The 18749-nt window shown below is 40.5% G+C and overlaps 1 protein-coding gene across 1 annotated transcript in view; it reads left to right on the top strand.

Annotated features, from left to right (window-relative positions):
- Positions 1 to 2787: 2787 nt before the first annotated feature.
- Positions 2788 to 18749, top strand: part of LOC103023419 (collagen alpha-1(XXIV) chain) — a 193438-nt gene continuing 177476 nt past the window's right edge. Inside the window, exons 1-2 of the mRNA XM_022677290.2 lie at positions 2788 to 3284; positions 18297 to 18367. Coding sequence (XP_022533011.2) covers positions 3229 to 3284; positions 18297 to 18367 — 127 coding nt within the window. The 5' untranslated portion in view covers positions 2788 to 3228. The remainder of the gene's footprint in view (positions 3285 to 18296; positions 18368 to 18749) is intronic.

Here is an 18749-nt window from a genome sequence, read left to right as displayed (position 1 = left end):
TTTTCCGTGATTCCAAACTTTTGAGTGGTAGAGTATGTACAGAAGGTTTACATGGTTCAAGGTCCAAAGTTTAAACATGGTTTGATATGGGATCAAAAGCAATTCTTCTATGGCAGGGGTGTCCATTTGCAGCTTTTTTCCTTTTGTTGTCAGAAAAGGGCCAAAGAGTCTAAAAGCGGAGAGAGTGCTCAGTTGTAGCACAGAAAAACGAGCCAAAGAGTCTAAAAGCTGAGAGAGTGCTCAGTTGTAGCGCAGAAAAACGAGCCAAAGAGTCTAAAAGCGGAGAGAGTGCTCAGTTGTAGCGCAGAAAAATGAGCCAAAGAGTCTAAAAGCGGAGAGAGAGTGCGCAATTATAGCGCAGAAAAACGAGCCAAAGAGTCAAAAAACAGGAGAGAGTGCTCAGTTGTAGCGCAGAAAAACGAGCCAAAGAGTCTAAAAGCGGAGAGAGTGCTCAGTTGTAGCGCAGAAAAACGAGCCAAAGAGTCAAAAAACAGGAGAGAGTGCTCAGTTGTAGCGCAGAAAAACGAGCCAAAGAGTCTAAAAACAGGAGAGGGTGCTCAGTTGTAGCGCAGAAAAAGGGCCAAAGAGTCTAAAAGTTGCCGTAATTAAGAAATTTAATATTAAGAGACATCATGAAATTAAACATCAATTTGAAAAATCTTAGTTTACACAACACTGTAAAAGATTGATAAAGATAGTAAGTCAAGTAAAATGGTGTGTAAATGAAAGTAATCAGGAAAATGTATTATTTAAAGTGGTATATTTCATTATTTGTTTTATTACAGAGTGTGGCCCGTGACTTCAAATATATTTCTCCTACTGGCCCCCAACAAAAAATTTTTGGACACCCCTGTGTCCCCTATGGCATCTCAAAATACGTGTTTTGTCAGATAAAAAGCAGAACATGGACTTGCTAAAGATGCTAATTAATAATGACACTATAAAACAAACAGCTTTGGGTCAATGACCCTAATAAATGAATGTATGCTATTAAGCATATGGACCATCTCTCTATATTATTGGTACATTTTTCAAACATTTACCTTTGCTATAACCTATTTTCTTACAGTGCGGGGTCTGTTAGAGACCATTCACCCTGTGCTTAATGGGAGTCTGTGAGGTCTGAGATGACAAACACAACTGAATTACAACTCAAACATGGCTTAATGGGAGGCGTCACAACTCAACGGTCGAGGCGGTAGTCAAGCCCATGGGCAAACACCATTGAAATGTTTGTTCAATTAATATTGCTTACAGGGAGCAAGCTGCTGATCACGGGAAGCAAGAGTGTGATAAAAGAGAGATAAAAGGAGAGAGGGGGACTGTAAACTGTTGAGCTATTTTAGGAATAGGCTAAGTCCAGGTCATTAGTGGGTCATTGAGAGGGTTCATTGACAGGCTTCCAGACTCCAACTTTGAGAGTGGACCTGAATTAGGATGCAGTGGCTAAGGCTGTGAAATGGTTTTGTGGGAATGCATGCTGACAGGAAATAAAGGTATATAAACACAGGCTTCTGGCTCTGAGACAGCTTGACGGTACATCCACGGTAGACTTTTCTATATTATGTGTGAGAGTTGTGAGCCAAAGAGTCGCTAACTATATTAAATAAACATTAAAGCAGCTGTCTGTGTGAGGACGCTAACGGTACCTTACATTTATAATCACTGTCTGAGTTTCTGTCAAGTTTGTGCCTCAAAGTAGTAAAGAACCTTTAAATGGAAAAGAAGGAAACTTCATCTAGAGTTTTTTAGTAGATCTGATTTGAACAGAAAATGCACTTTTTTGATAAAAAAAAACTCTATTACTAGGCTTTATTATTACTTTTTTTGTATTATGTTTTATGTACTATTTCACATGACCTAGACTGGAAAAGGACTCAAGCCTAAGAGTTTAAAGATGTAGACCAATACTTCTAGATGTAAAGAGCCCTAATAAACACTGCTTCCACAGTTCGAATTGTGGCAACATGAAAGGATCTCGTTTCCACACTTTAAATTGTGAATCTTGTTTTCATGCCTTAAATTGTGGCCACGCATTAGGATGTTGTTCCCACGTATTAAATTGTGGCCAAATCTTAGGATCTTATTCCCATGCCTTAAATTATGGCCAAACTGTAGGGTCTTGTTTCCATGCATTAAATTGTGGCCACGCATTAGGATCTCGTTCCCATACCATAAATTGTGGCCACACATTAGGATCTTGATCCCATGCCCTAAATTGTGGCCACACATTAGGATCTTGTTCCCACGTATTAAATTGTGGCCAAATCTTAGGATCTTATTCCCATGCCTTAAATTGTGGCCAAATTGTAGGGTCTTGTTTCCAGGCATTAAATTGTGGCCACAGTTTAGGATATTGATCCCATGCCCTAAATTGTGGCCACATTAGGATCTTTTTTATAATTAGATCTTATATTTATTAATACAGGATGTCATTTTAGGTTCTTCATACATTATTACCCCTTTCCTAAAGCTCTTATGTGCCTTGTTAACTAATGCTGAGGTCAAAAATATTATAGCAAATATGATTTACTTTTTTAGTGTAGAAACTACTATTATTATATTAAAATATAATATTTATATATATATATAATTTATATATATATATGGGTATTAAAAACAGATAGTATAAAAATGAAGGTAGTAAATTAAGTTATTATGTTACCCGGCTCTTGTCGGTCTGCTCGCTGCTATGAACTTTGGGCCAATCCCAGATCAGGAGCCAATCCGAGCGCTGGGGGGCGGGGCTTGTTTGAATACTCGCGTGGGAGAAAAAAGCCATAACAGTCAGTAATTGGTGAAACTCGACACCGGCGGCTTGGCAGCAGAGCGAGTCCAGACACAGGCTGGGTCTGAAGCTGCAGCTCCGCGCTGCTGCTCTCACTCAACACGGAGCCAGCGGTACAACCAGCAGCAGCACAGCCCCGCTCAGCACCGCCTCACCCGGCTCTCAGCGCGGACAGACAGCCGGGCTGCGCTCCCGCCCCGGTTCTCCTCTTATTTCTCTCCTGTCCTCCTCAGCGCTGTGAGGGAACCGTCAGCTCGAGTTTACCGTCTCTCTGAAGCGTTTACAGGAGGTTTTCCTGCGCGGGTCCAGCATGAGGAGGGTGTGAGTGAGAGTGGGAATGAAGACCGTGTGAAATGGAGCGGTGAGCCGGTCTGTGGAGCCGCTGCGCTTTCTCTCAGTGTTCACTCAGACCTCTGGCTGCCCGGACCAAATGCATACAAATGCATTTAGGAGCCCAACGGACCAGGAGGGGACACACTGCTCCCACGGCCAAACCGTGAGTAAACCCTGTTTATTACCTGATAAACCGAGCTCCTCACAGTCCTCTAAACCCCTCACCAGTCCTCTAAACCCCTCACCAGTCCTCTAAACCTCTCACCAGTCCTCTAAACCCTTCACCAGTCCTCTAAACCCTTCACCAGTCCTCTAAACCCTTCACCAGTTCTCTAAACCCCTCACCAGTCCTCTAAACCCTTCCCCGCGCTCCTCACAGTCCTCTCAAACCCCTCACCAGATCTCCCTCAGTCCTGGAGAACCTCCACACTCAGCGTTTACATACCTGCCTGCCTCACCAGGTTCAGACTCCCCACCGCGGGTCACCGTCTCACACAGCTTACTCAGCTTATTCACTCACTTACTGACTCACCGACTGACTCACTGACTGACTGTCTCGCTTACTGACTGTTTCACTTACTGACTGACTGTTTCACTTTCTGACTGACTGACTGTTTTACTGACTTTTACTGACTGACTATTTCACTCACTGACTTTCACTTACTGACTATCTCACTGAATGTCTCAATTGCTAACTGACTTACTGACTATCTCGCTTACTGACTGTTCCAATTACTTGCTGACTGACTTACTGATTGACTGTCTCACTTTCTGACTGACTCACTTACTGACTGACTGACTGTCTTATTTACTTACTCACTGACTGTCTCGCTTACTGACTTTTTTACTGACTGACTATTTCACTCACTGACTTTCACTTACTCACTGTTTCACTGACTGAATGTCTCAATTGCTAACTGACTTACTGACTGACTATCTCGCTTACTGACTCCCAGTTACTTACTGACTGACTTACTTATTGACTGTCTCACTTTCTGACTGACTCACTGACTGACTCTTACTGACTGATTCACTTACTGACTGACTGTTTTAATTACTTACTCACTGACTCACTTACTGACTGGTTGACTGTCTCAGTTCCTGACTCTGACTGACTCAATAACTGACTCTGACTGTCTCACTTACTGATTTTCTCACCTACCTACTGACTGACTGACTGATTGACTTGCTTACTCGCTGACTGGCTCACACTGATTCACTAGCTTACTGACTGACACATTTGCTTACTGACTTAACTACTTGCTTGCTCACCTGCTTACTGACAGACTTACTCACTGACTGAGTTACTGATTGACTGATTGACTTACTTGCATACTGACTGACTTATGTGCTCACAGACTCACTAACTGACTGACTCTCAGAGTGACTGACAAAGAGACTGACTTACTTACTTAATTATTGACTGACTGACTGACATCCTGTTACTTTATTTGAATGATCTTTCAGTGTTAAATCTATGGTACAGAGAAGTGTTGCATAAGATCACAGTCTGACCAGCTTTTTACAGGAAGGTCAGTGAGGTTTATCAATATTATGAGGTATTTTGGGCATTTTAGGTGTATTGGTTCATGTGTGATTTAACGCACTGGCCTTCTTTTTTGAGCCAAATAGAATGTATTGTTCATCTTTATTTTGATTATCTGGAATATAATCATTATGTAGTAAATTTTATTATTTGGGCCAGATTTAAAATATTGAGTAATAGATTTTGGCAGAGGAAAATATACTGTTCCTTTCTTTTTGGACCAGATAGAATATATTGCATGCATTTAGTAGTTTGTTCCCCATATACAGTTTATTGTATCTTTTTATTTGGGCAAAGTGTATTGTTTGACTTGTGTTTGGGCCGTCTTAATTTGAGTGGGGTAGAATATTGTATGTATTTGCGCAATGTAAAATATATAGTCAATCTCCATTGGGATTAATACATAATATGCTGCACATCTCTATTAGGACCAGATAGAATTTTATGTTGTTCTTCATGTGGGCAAAATAAAACATGTTGTAGTGTTTTTTTATACTTTTTCCAGACAGGAGGTTTAAAATTGTTTTTATTTGTTAAATGTATTGTACTGTTTGATAGAGTAAGTCCTTTTTAAGTGGACCAATTTCCTCTTTAAATGATCTGTACAGGGCAGGGTTTCTGTTTTTTTTTTATGGACCATACAGTACAGGATTTCTCTTTTCTTTGCCCCGAAACAGACAGTGCACCAGTACAGTCATAAAATGTTCAGGAAAACTGACACAGTAGCAGAAGATCTGGCAGGGGGTTTAGCCTGCAGTGGAAGTCCAGCTTAATCTGCCCAGGTGTTTGAAGTGGCAGTAGTTTGGATGTGGTGTGTAATCTCTGATTTGTAAGCATCTCTCGCTGGGGTCAGATAACAGGCCCGTGCTGCTCTGCGCTGGGCTGAGGGCAGATTTGGAGCAGATGGTGAAGCAGCAGAACCTGCGCTGGCTGGCCTGCAGCTCGGTTCAGCAGCTGTTCTGATCCAGGTTAAAATGCTCCGTCATGGTGGCAGCAGAAAGGGGGTTTCAGTGCATTGAAATGCAGCAGCGGGAGTGGAGTAGGTGATGATGCTGAGTGCAGAGCAGATCTGAAGAACATTCCTCATGGTGGTGTGTGGAGCAAGCAAGCTGCAAGTGTGTGCATATGGCAAAGCAATCCCCCCCCCCATGCTCTGTTAGCTAAATGCATTCTCCGTTCTCTGAAACTGCTGCAATGGGGTCTTTGAGTGATGCCATAGAACAGGGGTATTTAATTAGAATTCAGTTTGGTCCAGTTAGAGAAAATTTCATCAGGCTAAGGTCCGGACCGTCGCCAGTGTTAACTTGTGTTATAATTCAGTGTTTTATTCTGTTTACTGTAGAAGCCTGTAGTAGTTCTGTCAGTGTTTTATCAACAACTGAAAGACAAAACAAATTACACATACTAGTACATTTAAACAAGATTTAATGCTTTAAATAGTCCTGGAAACACCCTCAATAATTTAACATATCGAGTCTAATCATGTGAATCTGTATGTTCACTTTGTTCCAAAATGCTGTATTTATTCAATTTGATTTTATTTATATTAGATTTAGGCCTGCCTGTCATAATAATAATTACATGAATGATAAATCGTACAATATATGGAGAAATGTTTGCTGAACTTGGCCAAAATATATATAAATATCAGCTTTTTTTTTTTTTAAAACAGTAGTTTTATTTTATTTAATATTATTACCGTAGCATACTTTATTATGTTGTGGGTAAAATTGATGGGGGAAGTTGCCAATGCTTTTTGTCCCCTGGGGGTTGCCTTAGTGTTGAGGTAGGGTTGTTTTGAGGGCAAAGAGAGCGCGCCTGCGAGTGAGGGAATTTTTTTTTTTTTTGCTGAGGAGTTCTGATCAGGTGGAGTAAAGTGGAATATTTTGCACTGTTGTCTTGGTTGTTTCTCTTCAATTCCTTTAGGTTGCGTTACTGTTAATATGTTTTATAAAGGTAGTATTTTAATGTTTTTTTCTGGTGCACACCATCTGTATTAGCCTTTCTCGCTTTATTCTTCCACTCCTCACCGCCTGCTTCGCCTGTGTTGCTCCGCGCGCTCGCATCTGCACAGATCTGATTGGCTGATGAGAGCGTTTGGTGAGCTTACAGCACACATGATTTGGTCTGTAAGTTTACTGCTCTGTAAAGCACGTTAACCATAAAGACAATAAATGCTCCGCCGCTTTAAATGAAGACGGTCAGAATTAAATCCTTTCTCAGTAGTTTAGCGGTCCGCCTATTAGTGACCCCTGCCGTAGAAAAACCATTTTTGTGTCCATAAACAACTAAACAGCTAATTTTGTAGATGAGTGTGAAGAACGGTTTAAAGCACAGATAACCAATCTTATCTTAGTGGGTGCAGGTTTTCATTCCGTTTAAGCAGAAACACACCTGACTGATTTCTACTTATTCAATTAGCTGGGCTTACCTACACAAGGAAAAATGAAAACCTGCAGGTACCTCAGTGTTTATGGGTAAGGTTGGTGGCCCCTGGGTTAAATAGATTAATGAGACGCTCATGACCAATCTAAAGATTCTTCATATTCATATCTCTTGACAGAGACATTCTAAACATAACATAAATATAAATCCAATAAAAAAAAAAACGTTTAGAGGGGAAAAAGTGGGACTTTTGCAGCATAACTCAAAGAACAGCTTTATTGTTAACAGTTTTGTGTATTACATGATGATGATTAAAAGTGGAATATGTTCCAGCAAATTAACAGATGCGTTTATATGCGTTTATTTCTAACAAAATTCCCTTAGGGATCAATAAAGTATCTATCGATCGATCTATCGATCTATCTATCTATAAATAATTGAAATTGGAAGGTAGATATCCAAAAAAGAGTTTATTGAGAGATCATTGATTACCGATAGTGTAGTTTGTATTCACACCACAACCTTTACAGGCTTATCAGCTTCTTCTCACTACTGTTATATAAAGTAGTTTTTTTTTATACAGATTTACACCTATTGTAGTTTAATTCCTAATTAGGGGTGGGCGATATGGCCCTAAAATAATATCACGATATTTCATGGTATTATTGCGATAACGATACTCTTGACAATATGACGAAATACTGAATTTAAAAAATGATTTCAAAAATACACTACTGCAACAAAATGAATATTAAATGTTCTTATTGCATACGATATGAAATGGCACATCCCTAACTGTGATATTAAAAAATACAAGAAATGTATCAGATTTGTAACAGAAGTCAATGATCCAGAATGTCATGGTACTAATAATGCGTTCTACATATCTCCATATATCCAGGATTAAATAAAAAATAAATGATACTGGACAGATATAATCTGTCTCTAGTAGATATAAAATGGGAAATGAGAACAGTGTAAAATTTTCTTTTTCTTGCTAAAAAACAGCAAAAATGTAGTACCCTGATGTAATAATTAGTGGTGGGTTATATGGCACCATATTTCAGGGTATAATATCGTTCACGATATTAGAAAAAAATTGGCGATATTATTGCGTACGATATGATATGGCACACCCCCATTCCTAATAGAATAAATCTGTCTGATAGAAAGTAATTACACTAAATAAAAGCGAGTACATGATACACTCTTTCAAAATTCTTTCAAAAAGTTAGACAATAATGCAGTTAGGCTATTTAGTGTATGCAATGGTTAAAACAAATGACAAAAATAATGACAATATGTGTAACAAATCTATTTATAACAAAATATACCCCTCAGCTAAATGTTTAATATTGTCTGGATTCATTTCCATCCACAAATGCTCATTTTGATGCATCTCTAACAATATTTAAGCAAAAATCCAGGTTCCTACTATAACAATCCATTTTAACAGTTAAAAAACAAGTTAATGGAGTTGAATCATCACCTTCACACATGGCCAGTTAAGGATCAGATAGTCCCTCCAGGTCAGGTTTGCTGTGTCTGTGCATACACCATGGCTCTTATGGCCCATCATAAACCTGAGCGAGTTGAGTTTAGCCCAAGTGACCTGCATGGACGCACCACCTTTTGGCTTTCTAAACACACAAGTTTATTCTGTTCTGAAATAAGCCGCAGACACCTGATACAGGGTGAGAATCCACTGGACTGGTGCAGCTTTTTTGTTTAAATCTGGTCTTCAACCGCGAAGTATGAAAAGTTCAGGAGCGACAGAGCAGAGCGGGTTATTGGTGGATGTTGTGGGGAAAGTTAGATCAGGTCAGGGAGAGTACACTGCAGTTTCTCACAGGCTGTGATTAAGTGATTATAATGGATAGTAGCTTTTATTAGGGGTGCGATGCTTCACCGATTTTGGGACTCATTTTGATCAGGTAAAGTAAAAAACATTGATTATTTGGTTCACTGACGCTTGGCACAGGTTGGTGTATATATTAAGGTGCTTTTTGTCTTCTACTTTAGGGGTGGGAATCACAGGGAATCTCCTGATACAGTATCATTATAATGTCTTGCCTGATGATATCACAATTCTATGATGCTTGATATATCACAAGACAATTCTCTACGATATTTCACAGCATCTGTGTTACTGAAGAGGATAAAATACTCTACTAAATAAGTAAATACCAGGAATTATGGATTTATTGGTGTTTCACAGAATTTAACCACCAATATACCTCAGGTTTACCCTATTAGGGGTTGGACAATGAAACTGAAACACCTGGATTTAGACCACAACAATTTATTGTCCTGACGGACAGTTCTGGTGGAAACAGGAGAGTTGAGGTGCACATTGAATTCTGCCGTGATTTGAGCAGCCGTGGTTTTATGTTTTTTCGGATACAATCCGGGTTAGCACCCAAACATCCCTTTCAGACAGCTTCCTCTTACAGCGTCCACAGTTAATCCTGTTGGATGTGGTTGGTCCTTCTTGGTGGTATCCTGACATTACCCTGGATACCGTGGCTCTTGATACATCCCAAAGACTGGCTGTCTTGGTCACAGATGCACCAGCAAGACGTGCACCAACAATTTGTCCTCTTTTGAACTCTGGTATGTCACCCATAATGTTATAGTGTGCACTGCAATATTTTGAGCAGTAAAACTGTGCTCTTACCCTGCTAATTGAACCTTCACACTCTTACTGCTCTTACTGGTGCATTAATGTGCAATTAATGAAGATTGGCCACCAGGCTGTTGTGACTGCTAAACAGCTAGGGATGCACAGCAACAGAAAATATTTGGCAGTAAGTTAATAGTAGGTACCAATTAAGTGATTCATATTTTGCGATAAGTTAGTTTTCTGTTTTAAAATGTTACTGTTTTTTTTTTTTTTTTTTTTTCCCCCCTCAGCATTCAGCGTATCCCTATAGGCAGCAGGGTCAGGGCTCTTCTAAAACATTAGAGTGGTAGGGTGTTCCTGCTATGCTGTGTTCAATACCAATCAATCACTATCCAAGAATGGAAAACCTGTTTACCAGCAACAAGATCAAGCGTGCCCGAGACTCATCGGTGAGATCCAAAGATTTTAAATGTCTCGAAGCAGGGGTGTCCAAACTACGGCCCGCAGCCATTTGCGGCCAGTTTTCTTTTTTGGAGCGGCCCGCAAGGTATTTTAGAAATAGAATGAAAGTTGGCCCGCTGTTAAGCAGGTTTTTATAATGTGAGATTCAAAGTTTGAACGCTAGGTGTCAGAAACAGGGCCAAAGAGTCAAAAAGCGGAGAGAGTGCGCATTTCTAGCGCAGAAAAACAGGCCAAAGAGTCTAAAAGCGGAGAGGGTGCTCATTTCTAGCGCAGAAAAATGGGCCAAAGAGTCTCAGAAAATCGGGCCAAAGAGTCTAAAAGTTGCTTCTTCGGTAGTTGTGGGCGATATGGCTCTAAAATAATATCACAATATTTCATGGTATTTTTTATGATAACGATACTTTTGGCGATGTGACCAAACACTTTTTTTTTTTTTTTTACTGAATTAGAATTTTTTTTTCGATGTTTTTATTATTACATGCAATATGGTATGGCTAATTAAGACATATTTAAAATAATATATATATTTTTAATAATAATGCACTCAGAATATCTCCATAAATCCAGGATTAAAGTCAAATAAATGACAGGTACTGGACAGATATAATCTCTAGTCTCTAGTAGATATATAATGGGAAATGAGAACAGTGTGAATTTTTTTTGCTAAAAACGGCAACAAATAGTACTTTGATGTGCTAATTAGAGGAGGGTGATATGGCACCATATTTCAGGGTATAATATCCTTCACGATATTCAAAATGGTTGGCGATATCATCTACGATACAAGATATGCGATACGATATGGCACACCCCTATTCTTCAGCTTCCAGTAAAGGGCAGCCCTGAATGCCTTCAGGTCAAAGTTTATGAAAGGCCTCCAGATGCAGACTGTAAACATCACTGTTTGCTGCTTTTAGGGAGGGCATTAAAGTAAATGGGGGCTGTGTGCTGAAAACAAATCTCTTTAGACTCAGAGCTAACTTCCCTCACATACGCTTCTCTTACAGGCACGGAAGCACGTCAGCAGCTACTCGCACCATTCATCTTCCAGTGTGTGAGATCTGCTGTGCTTTCAGCATCCGCCCGTGTCTCCCTGGGATTTCCCTGTTTGCTCTGCAGGTTATTCATGTCGAGGAGGGAAATTACAGCGGAGTGGCGGAGCTGTTTTTTGTAGATTAGCAGTTCTGTGTGGTTTGTTGGCTGTAATTGATGCTGCGGTCGCTGTGCTTGTTAACCTGTAGATGAATATTGTGCTGTAGCAGGTTTTTCACTGAAATAATTGGTAGTGTATCCCTTCTTGTTTCCTGTACGCCTTTTCCTTTAGTTCCTTTTACCCCAGGTATTTATGCTACAAAAATATGCTTCAGGTGTGGGTCATTAGTAGTTTCTAGACAGAAACAGGACAGAGTTCACTTTCCTGGCTCTACTGTGCTGACAAGTATCTCATTAACACATAAAAACTGAGCTAGCAGCTTGTCCTATAGAAAACCAGTCAGACGAATCCTCTTGCAAGTCATAGGATTGCAGTGTGTAAATTGATCCAGTGCTGGTGGTAGGGTCAAAATATATATTTTTCCCATCAAATTCAGATCATAAATATAATATAAACCTTAAAGCAACTTTAGGCCAATTACAATTTCTGTTTTGTTGCCTAATCAGGACGCTAAATTACTTTTGCATTAGTAATGTTGGTGACTGGACACATCCAGCGTTGCATTGCGTTGTGTTAGTGTGCTGGAAACATGGTTTATCCAACATCGCTTTTGCGGTGGCCCGGCTAGCCAACCAGCAGATCCCTCAGTCTTTAACCCCTCCCTCTGAGCGGTTCTGTGGCCCTACGCACGGTTAGCTAAAGGCTAGTTTATTAAATTGAGGCCTCCAGAGTATGTTGATGTCTGATGTCCTCTACATTTCAGCTCTGCTAATACTGTGCTAATGCTGTGCTAATTCTATGCTAATTGGACTCCAGTCCCCTCGCTGTTTTTCCCTGTGTTGATGTTAAATTTTTACAAGTAAAAGTAATTTTCAGCCCTCTCGTCTGGACTCTTCGCCCTGGTCTGGCAACACATCCCTCAGTTTATAGAGATTAGTAAACCATTCTAAAAGTCTGACCACATGGCTCAACACCCTGACTGCAGACAGACTGTAATGATGTGGTCAACCATCCAACGACTTCCACCGAGGCGATGAATGGTCTACCACATCAACCAAAGCCTCGGTTTCAAAAAGACACAGCAGAGCAGTTTGTTAGGGTTAGTTGTTAATGGATGGTGTTCTCTTTAGGACCATACAGTGTCAGGCCATATATAGTTCTCCAAAAAAATATGAAAACCTCTTTCTTTTGAAACATATATTAATATTTGATCTTCAATTTGAAGTGATGAGAGATTGATGTTTTGTATTTTTCGCACTAAAAAATGATCTATTTTTATACATAAGGCACACTGGATTATATGGCGCATTATGCGACACTAGTAAGGAACAGGGGTTTCTCCATGTTTTTTTTTCTTCTAAGTCAGCAGGTCTCAGGTGGTGGTGGGGTAACTAAAGTAAAGCTAAGCTAAGTAAAAAAACAAGATGTGGCAAGATGTGAACATCCTAGTGTCTGTCCACAAGGCTCTGAGCCTGTTAGTGATTTTGGCCATAACTCCCTTGTTCTGTAACTTATGAGTAAAAAGAAACCTTTAAGTGTAGCAGAAAGTGATTTGATTTATATTGTGATATATATCTATATCGGCTGATATGGAAAGCTATATTGTGATAAGATTTTTTTTCAATATCGCCCAGCCCTGAAATAACACTATATAAACTAGTATAAATATATCCGTTTTGCACATGCAGTAGAAACTAAATAATCTATAAAAGTTAGTAACATTTTATATATATATATATCAGTGGCCGATGCTGGTCTTTCAAGGAGGGGAAGCTCAATTTCAGCCTACATCTTAACATATGTAGTTTTATTTATACGTAAATTCTACTCTCCCTGAGATTTTTTTTTTGTAAACAAAAGGCATAATTTTCAAGTTTTCACTACACAACAAAAAGGTAGCCATTCTTTACATTGAACAATTACATAAAAAACGACGTTATGACATGAATAAACATAAAATGATCAGTAAAAAAAAAAACATTACGCAAAATCTTTAAAGTTGGTAAAGGAAAAAATGCAGGTAAATTTATTTCCTTTTTGGACAGTTTTAATTTCCTTGAATAATCTCTTTATTAATTTAAATTATTTAAATTCTTTAATGATAACACTACTTACTACTGGCCCCTGTTCATTTATGTCCTTAGATAGTTTCATCAAGAAGAATGGCCATTTTATTTGGTACATTTTATTTGTTACAGCACTTCCAGTCAGCCAGCTCACTATCATACCAGGACAGCTGAAAATACCTGTTACTTTTCCCCACATTTTACACCAAATTAATCTGAGCAGTTGATCTGCCCTGCTGTTTAACTCTAAGTTTTTCTTCGTAAGGAAGACTATCAAATGGATTTTTACACTAAAAGATCGCTGATTCGCTCATTTCGCTGTCAATCAAAAAGGGACTCCGCCTCAGACAGATCATCCAATCATCATGCCGAAGCTGAGCGTCCGGGCCGGACGAGGCCAGCCCACTGCCCCATAGACCCCCAGAGACGCTGAGCGTCCGATGGGCGGGACAAAGCCCAGCATTTATCCAATGACTCGTCTCGTTTCGCCGCTCGCTTTGCTCCGCTATTGAAGTCTGTGCACTGTTTAAAGCAGCGCTGTGAAGCTGCAGGAATGAGTGAGAGGAAAGCCACGGCGTTACCAGTGATGAGAAGCTGATTCTGAACTAAGTTCAGCGAGGTGTAGCGCATATTTAATCAGTGACATGTACACACAACAGTATATATTTAATCAATTTTTTTTTTTTACATTTTAGGGGAAGCTGAGCTTCCCGTGCAGTCTTAGAGCAATCACCACTGATATATATATATCATATAGGCAGCTATTTTGCTTTTTTTTTTTTTTTCTTTAAGAGTGTTTAGGGGTGTTTAGTGTCCCGCAGCTCTGTTAAAGGAATGTCGCACCAGCATCTCGGCACCAGCATCGTGACACGACCTGTTTATCACCCCCCCCCCCTTCACCCCCGCAAAACACACACCCCCAAACACACCCCAAGGGAACTGTGGGAAATCAAACACAACTGATTGACTGGGCTGGCAATTCACAGCACTGCTGAATGAGCTGTCCTGTCTACAGCCTGTCAGAGGAGTCGGGGAATTAGTCTCAGCTTATTCTCTTTCTCCTGATTCACACAATCTACAAAATACTGCAGTAAATCAGCCGATTTCTCCTGACCTCTGTACACCGCCTCTGTTTACTGGAGGGATTACAGTGTGGGCTGTACTGAACTGGATATGTACACAGTTATTTGATCAGCCAATCATGTGGCATCTGTGTAGTGAAGTTTTACGTATGTAGACACAGTCCAGCAGCTTCATGTAATGTTCACATCCACCATCAGAAGTAGCAGACAATGTGATCTCAGTTATTTTAAGCATGGCATGTTTGTTGGTGTCAGAAGTGGTTTGAGTATTTCTAGAACAGTTTTGTTTACACACTAGTCTGTAATAAAGGAAAACATCCATTTAGCAGCATATTTGTAGATGAGCTGATCGAAAGACCACAGTAGCTCAAATAACCATGCTGTACAGATGTGTGTGTGGTTTGTGTGTGCTGTATGTGGAGTTTGTGCTCTGTGTGGAGTTTATACGGTTTGTGGAATTTGTATGGTGTGTGGTTTGTGCAGAGTTTGTGTGGGATGTTTGTGTAGTGTGTGTGTGTTTGTGTGTGTTTATGGTTTGGAGTTGGTGTGGTGTGTGCTTAGTTTGTACGGTTTGTGTGGAGTTTGTATGGTTTGTGGAGTTTGTACGGTTTGTGGAGTTTGTATGGTGTGTGGTTTGTGCAGAGTTTGTGTGGTGTGTGTGGAGTTTGTGTGGTGTGTGTGTGGGTTTGGAGTTGGTGTGGTGTGTGTGGTTTGCGAAGTTTGTGTAGTGTGTCTGGAATGTGTGTGTGGAGTTTTTGTGGTGTGTGTGTGTGGTGTGCGAAGTTTGTGTAGTGTGTGTGTGTGTGGTATCTGTGTGTGGTGTGTTTTTGTGGTGTGTGTGGTTTGGGAAGTTTATTTAGTGTGTGTGTAGTTTGTGTGGTGTGTGTGTGTGGAGTTTGTACGGTTTGTGAAGCTTGTGTGGGATGTGTGTGTGGTTTGTGGAGTTGGTGTGGTGTGTGTGTGTTTGTGTGGATATTGTGTGGAGTTTGTGGGATGTGTGTGGTTCTGTAGAGTTGGTGGGGTGTGTGTGGTTTGGGAAATTTGTTTGGTGTGTGTGTGTGTGTGGAGTTTTTGTGGATTTTGTGTGGTTGTGGAGTGTGTGGAGTGTGTGTGTGGAGTGTGTGGTAAATCAGTGAAGATGACGGTGGCTGTGCAGGGCTGGATAATGCAGTTATCAGGCAGGAAGTTTGAGGGCTGTGATGGTAGCAGTTCTACAGTGTTTCTGGATGAGTGATGAAGATACTCGTGCTCTTGGACTCCACATTCTTTGACTGGTGTTTTTGAAGCTCTGCACTGTCCAGCTGCAGAAAGGAGGGACTGGAGGAAGCACCGCTTCAGCATGCTGCTCCTCTGAGGTTTTGATGTTTGTGTGCTGTGCCTTTTTTTTCCCACATATAGTGTTGTGTGTTCCTCCCACCTGTCCACAGTATATTTAGCCAGTACTGCTAAAGAACATCCAGGTGCTCTTTTTTAAACTTTAAATGTGCAGCAATGTTTTTTTTTAGACAGCAGTGGTCATGTCCTCCCATGAACTCCATTCTAATTTATATTTTCCTTCTTGTAGATTTGTCAACAAAAATATTAGCATGTGCCAGAGATTTCTGTCTTTAAGCGTAAGTCTTTAGCTGGCACTCTAGGATCTTCCTCACCTCATTGATCATTCTGCGCTGTGCTCTTACAGTCATCTTTACAGGACGACCACCGGTTGGAGTCGTCTGACTTGTAATTTGATCGTAATCTGATCACAGTATGTTCTGGGGGTGTTTACACTTGCCTTTTCATGTGGTGAAGTGAAATGTTAATGCTAGGTGTTAACTAGCATCACTGGATCATTTAACCCAGAGCTAAGGGACGCATGCTAAACTGCTGACCGTGACCCATGTGTGTTGTGTAGGCTGTGTGCTGTGTAATCGGACTCGGCTGGGTGTTAGAAGGTACAGTGCTCTGGAGGTGGAAGTGCAGGTTCAGTTAAGTGCAGGTTCCTCCTGTCTGACTAGATTGAAAGATGTGTGCAGGAATGTGGGCCTGGAGGCCGTTACACACGTGGTGGACTGCTGCTCTCTGCAGCTCTCAGAGCCTGTAAAAGAAAGTTTAGTTTACTAGTCCAATTAAACACTAGCATAGAAAGGGAACAACATCAACCAGTAGGTTCACTTAGGGCTTTTATTTTTTCGTTTTCACAGATTTGGTACATTTGGTGAAGTGTGAAAGCTGCTTTTAAGCCTAGAAGTGGTCCAGAGCTAGGGCTGCAACGATTATTCAATATAATCGACAATGCAGATTATTTAAATTTATCGACTACAAATTTCATTGTCGACCAATCGTTAATTTGTAGCAGTACCTCATCACACAAAGTGCTAGGGACAGAAGCGCAATGGAAGATGAGTAAATGGTTTGCTCACACAGTTTACACTCAACTCAACAAGTCTGTGTCTTCAAATTACACTAAATTACATATTTACTCACTAAATATAAACAACATCCAGACATTTAAAAGCCTTTTTAAGTCTCATGTTCAGCTGTTTCTATCATTTTTAGAGACGGAGGACATGGCAGAAATAATCGTTGACTAATCGAATAATCGGCTAATCGAATCAGATTTGTCGACTACCAAAATAATCATTAGTTGCTTCCCTATCCAGAGCACTGATCTCTTGTCCTTCTGTCCTCCGCTGCAGGTGTGGAAGCTATCCTCTCCCAGTGCTGTGTGTGAGGTTACATGAATGATCAGTATGATGATTTTGTAAACAAAAAAATGTTGATTGAAACTGTTTTGCCAAACTCATAACTAACATTCTACAAACCAGGTAATATGAAGTATAGAGAGACTCCGCCCATGTAGCTGTTGAAGACGACAGGATGTAGTAAAGTTCTTAATCCGCTCACTAAACTGCAGTGTGAAACCAAAACTAACCGGACCAAATACTGTGTACACAATGTAACAAAGACATAAACCTTAGTGTGGAATCTGGTGCCTACAAGGGACATAAACAATGGTCGGGGCGCAAAAATACCAGGTGAAAAAATTAACCAGCGCGTTTTAACATTTTGCGTGTGGAAATGAACTTCTCGTGAGCACAAATGTAAAAACTAGCGAGCAAAAAAAAGAAAATCGTGTGCGCACTGAAGAAAATGTTGCACTTCTTCCTCTCGGGTGCTTTTTTCCCCTCTCCGCTGTGTGAAATACCTGCGGCTTTTGTTTTTGCTCGACTGAGTTTTTTGTTCAGACTGACAGAGCCGGCCAGCGATCGCTCCAGGCGAGAGACGGTCCCTAAAACCCGGGCTAACAGTGTCAGAGAGCAGGTTGTTTGGATGTTAGCAGAGCCAGCTAGCTAACTCTCCTGCCAACCTTCTTTCTCCGCCCTCCTCCGGCTCGTCGAGGTAGGCGGTCCGTCACAAACCCTGGAGATATCAGCCAATAGCGTTAGCTGAGGGAGGTGACCCCGACCCCGCTCCCAAACGGTCAAAACCACCCCTTTCTTTTACGATTTCCTTATTTTATTGTGCTCATGAGAAGTTCCTTTACACAAGCAAAATGTTAAAACACGCTGGTTAATTTTTTTACCTGGTATTTTTGCGCCCTCGACTTTTGACATTGATGTGACGCCATAATAAACAATGGTGAGTACTGGATGCTGGTGATCTTCAGGCCCTCAGACAGCTACAGTTTCTGTGCTGAAAATCACTGTTTGGAATTGTGATCAGTTATTTAAACGCACTGCTTCTTAGACAGGGTTCAGGTAGAGCAGCACTGCTACTGTTTTTTTCTGAAATCTATGTAAAGTTCAGCTATTATTGACAGGAATGATTTTTTACACTATATAATAAACACTGCTTCTTTCTCTCCTTCTCCTCCAGGAGAGCCCTCCTTCTGCTCCTGTCAGTATGTGCCACTGTGCTGTTCGCAGAAGAGCATTCACAGAGCCAAGGTAATCTCTCTCTCTCTCTCTCTCTCTCTTTCTCAAAGTGTACTTGTTTAATGAATGTTTTACACTGCCATTTTTTTTGTTATTTTGGATTTTCATACTGTCAAAGGAGAAAAAAAATTATGTTAGGGCAGGCCAAGAGTGCAATTTAATTTAGCAGGGAAAAAAAGATTGACTCAGGCTAGTGCTGGACGATATGGCCAAAATTCATATCACGATATATTCCTTAATTTCGGTCGATACGATATAATTCCGATATCGATATAAATACTTAGAAGGCCTCAGAAAACTGCTAAGAATCCCTGCAATGGAAATATGTACCTACTAGGGGTGGGCGATATGGCCCTAAAATAATATCACAATATTTCATGGTATTATCGCGATA

The sequence above is a fragment of the Astyanax mexicanus genome, chromosome 13 (genome assembly GCF_023375975.1).
Source record: "Astyanax mexicanus isolate ESR-SI-001 chromosome 13, AstMex3_surface, whole genome shotgun sequence".
In the NCBI taxonomy this organism is placed as follows: domain Eukaryota; kingdom Metazoa; phylum Chordata; class Actinopteri; order Characiformes; family Acestrorhamphidae; genus Astyanax; species Astyanax mexicanus.
The sequence above is the reverse complement of the archived record's forward strand: the minus strand, read 5'-3'. Positions and strand labels throughout refer to the sequence as shown.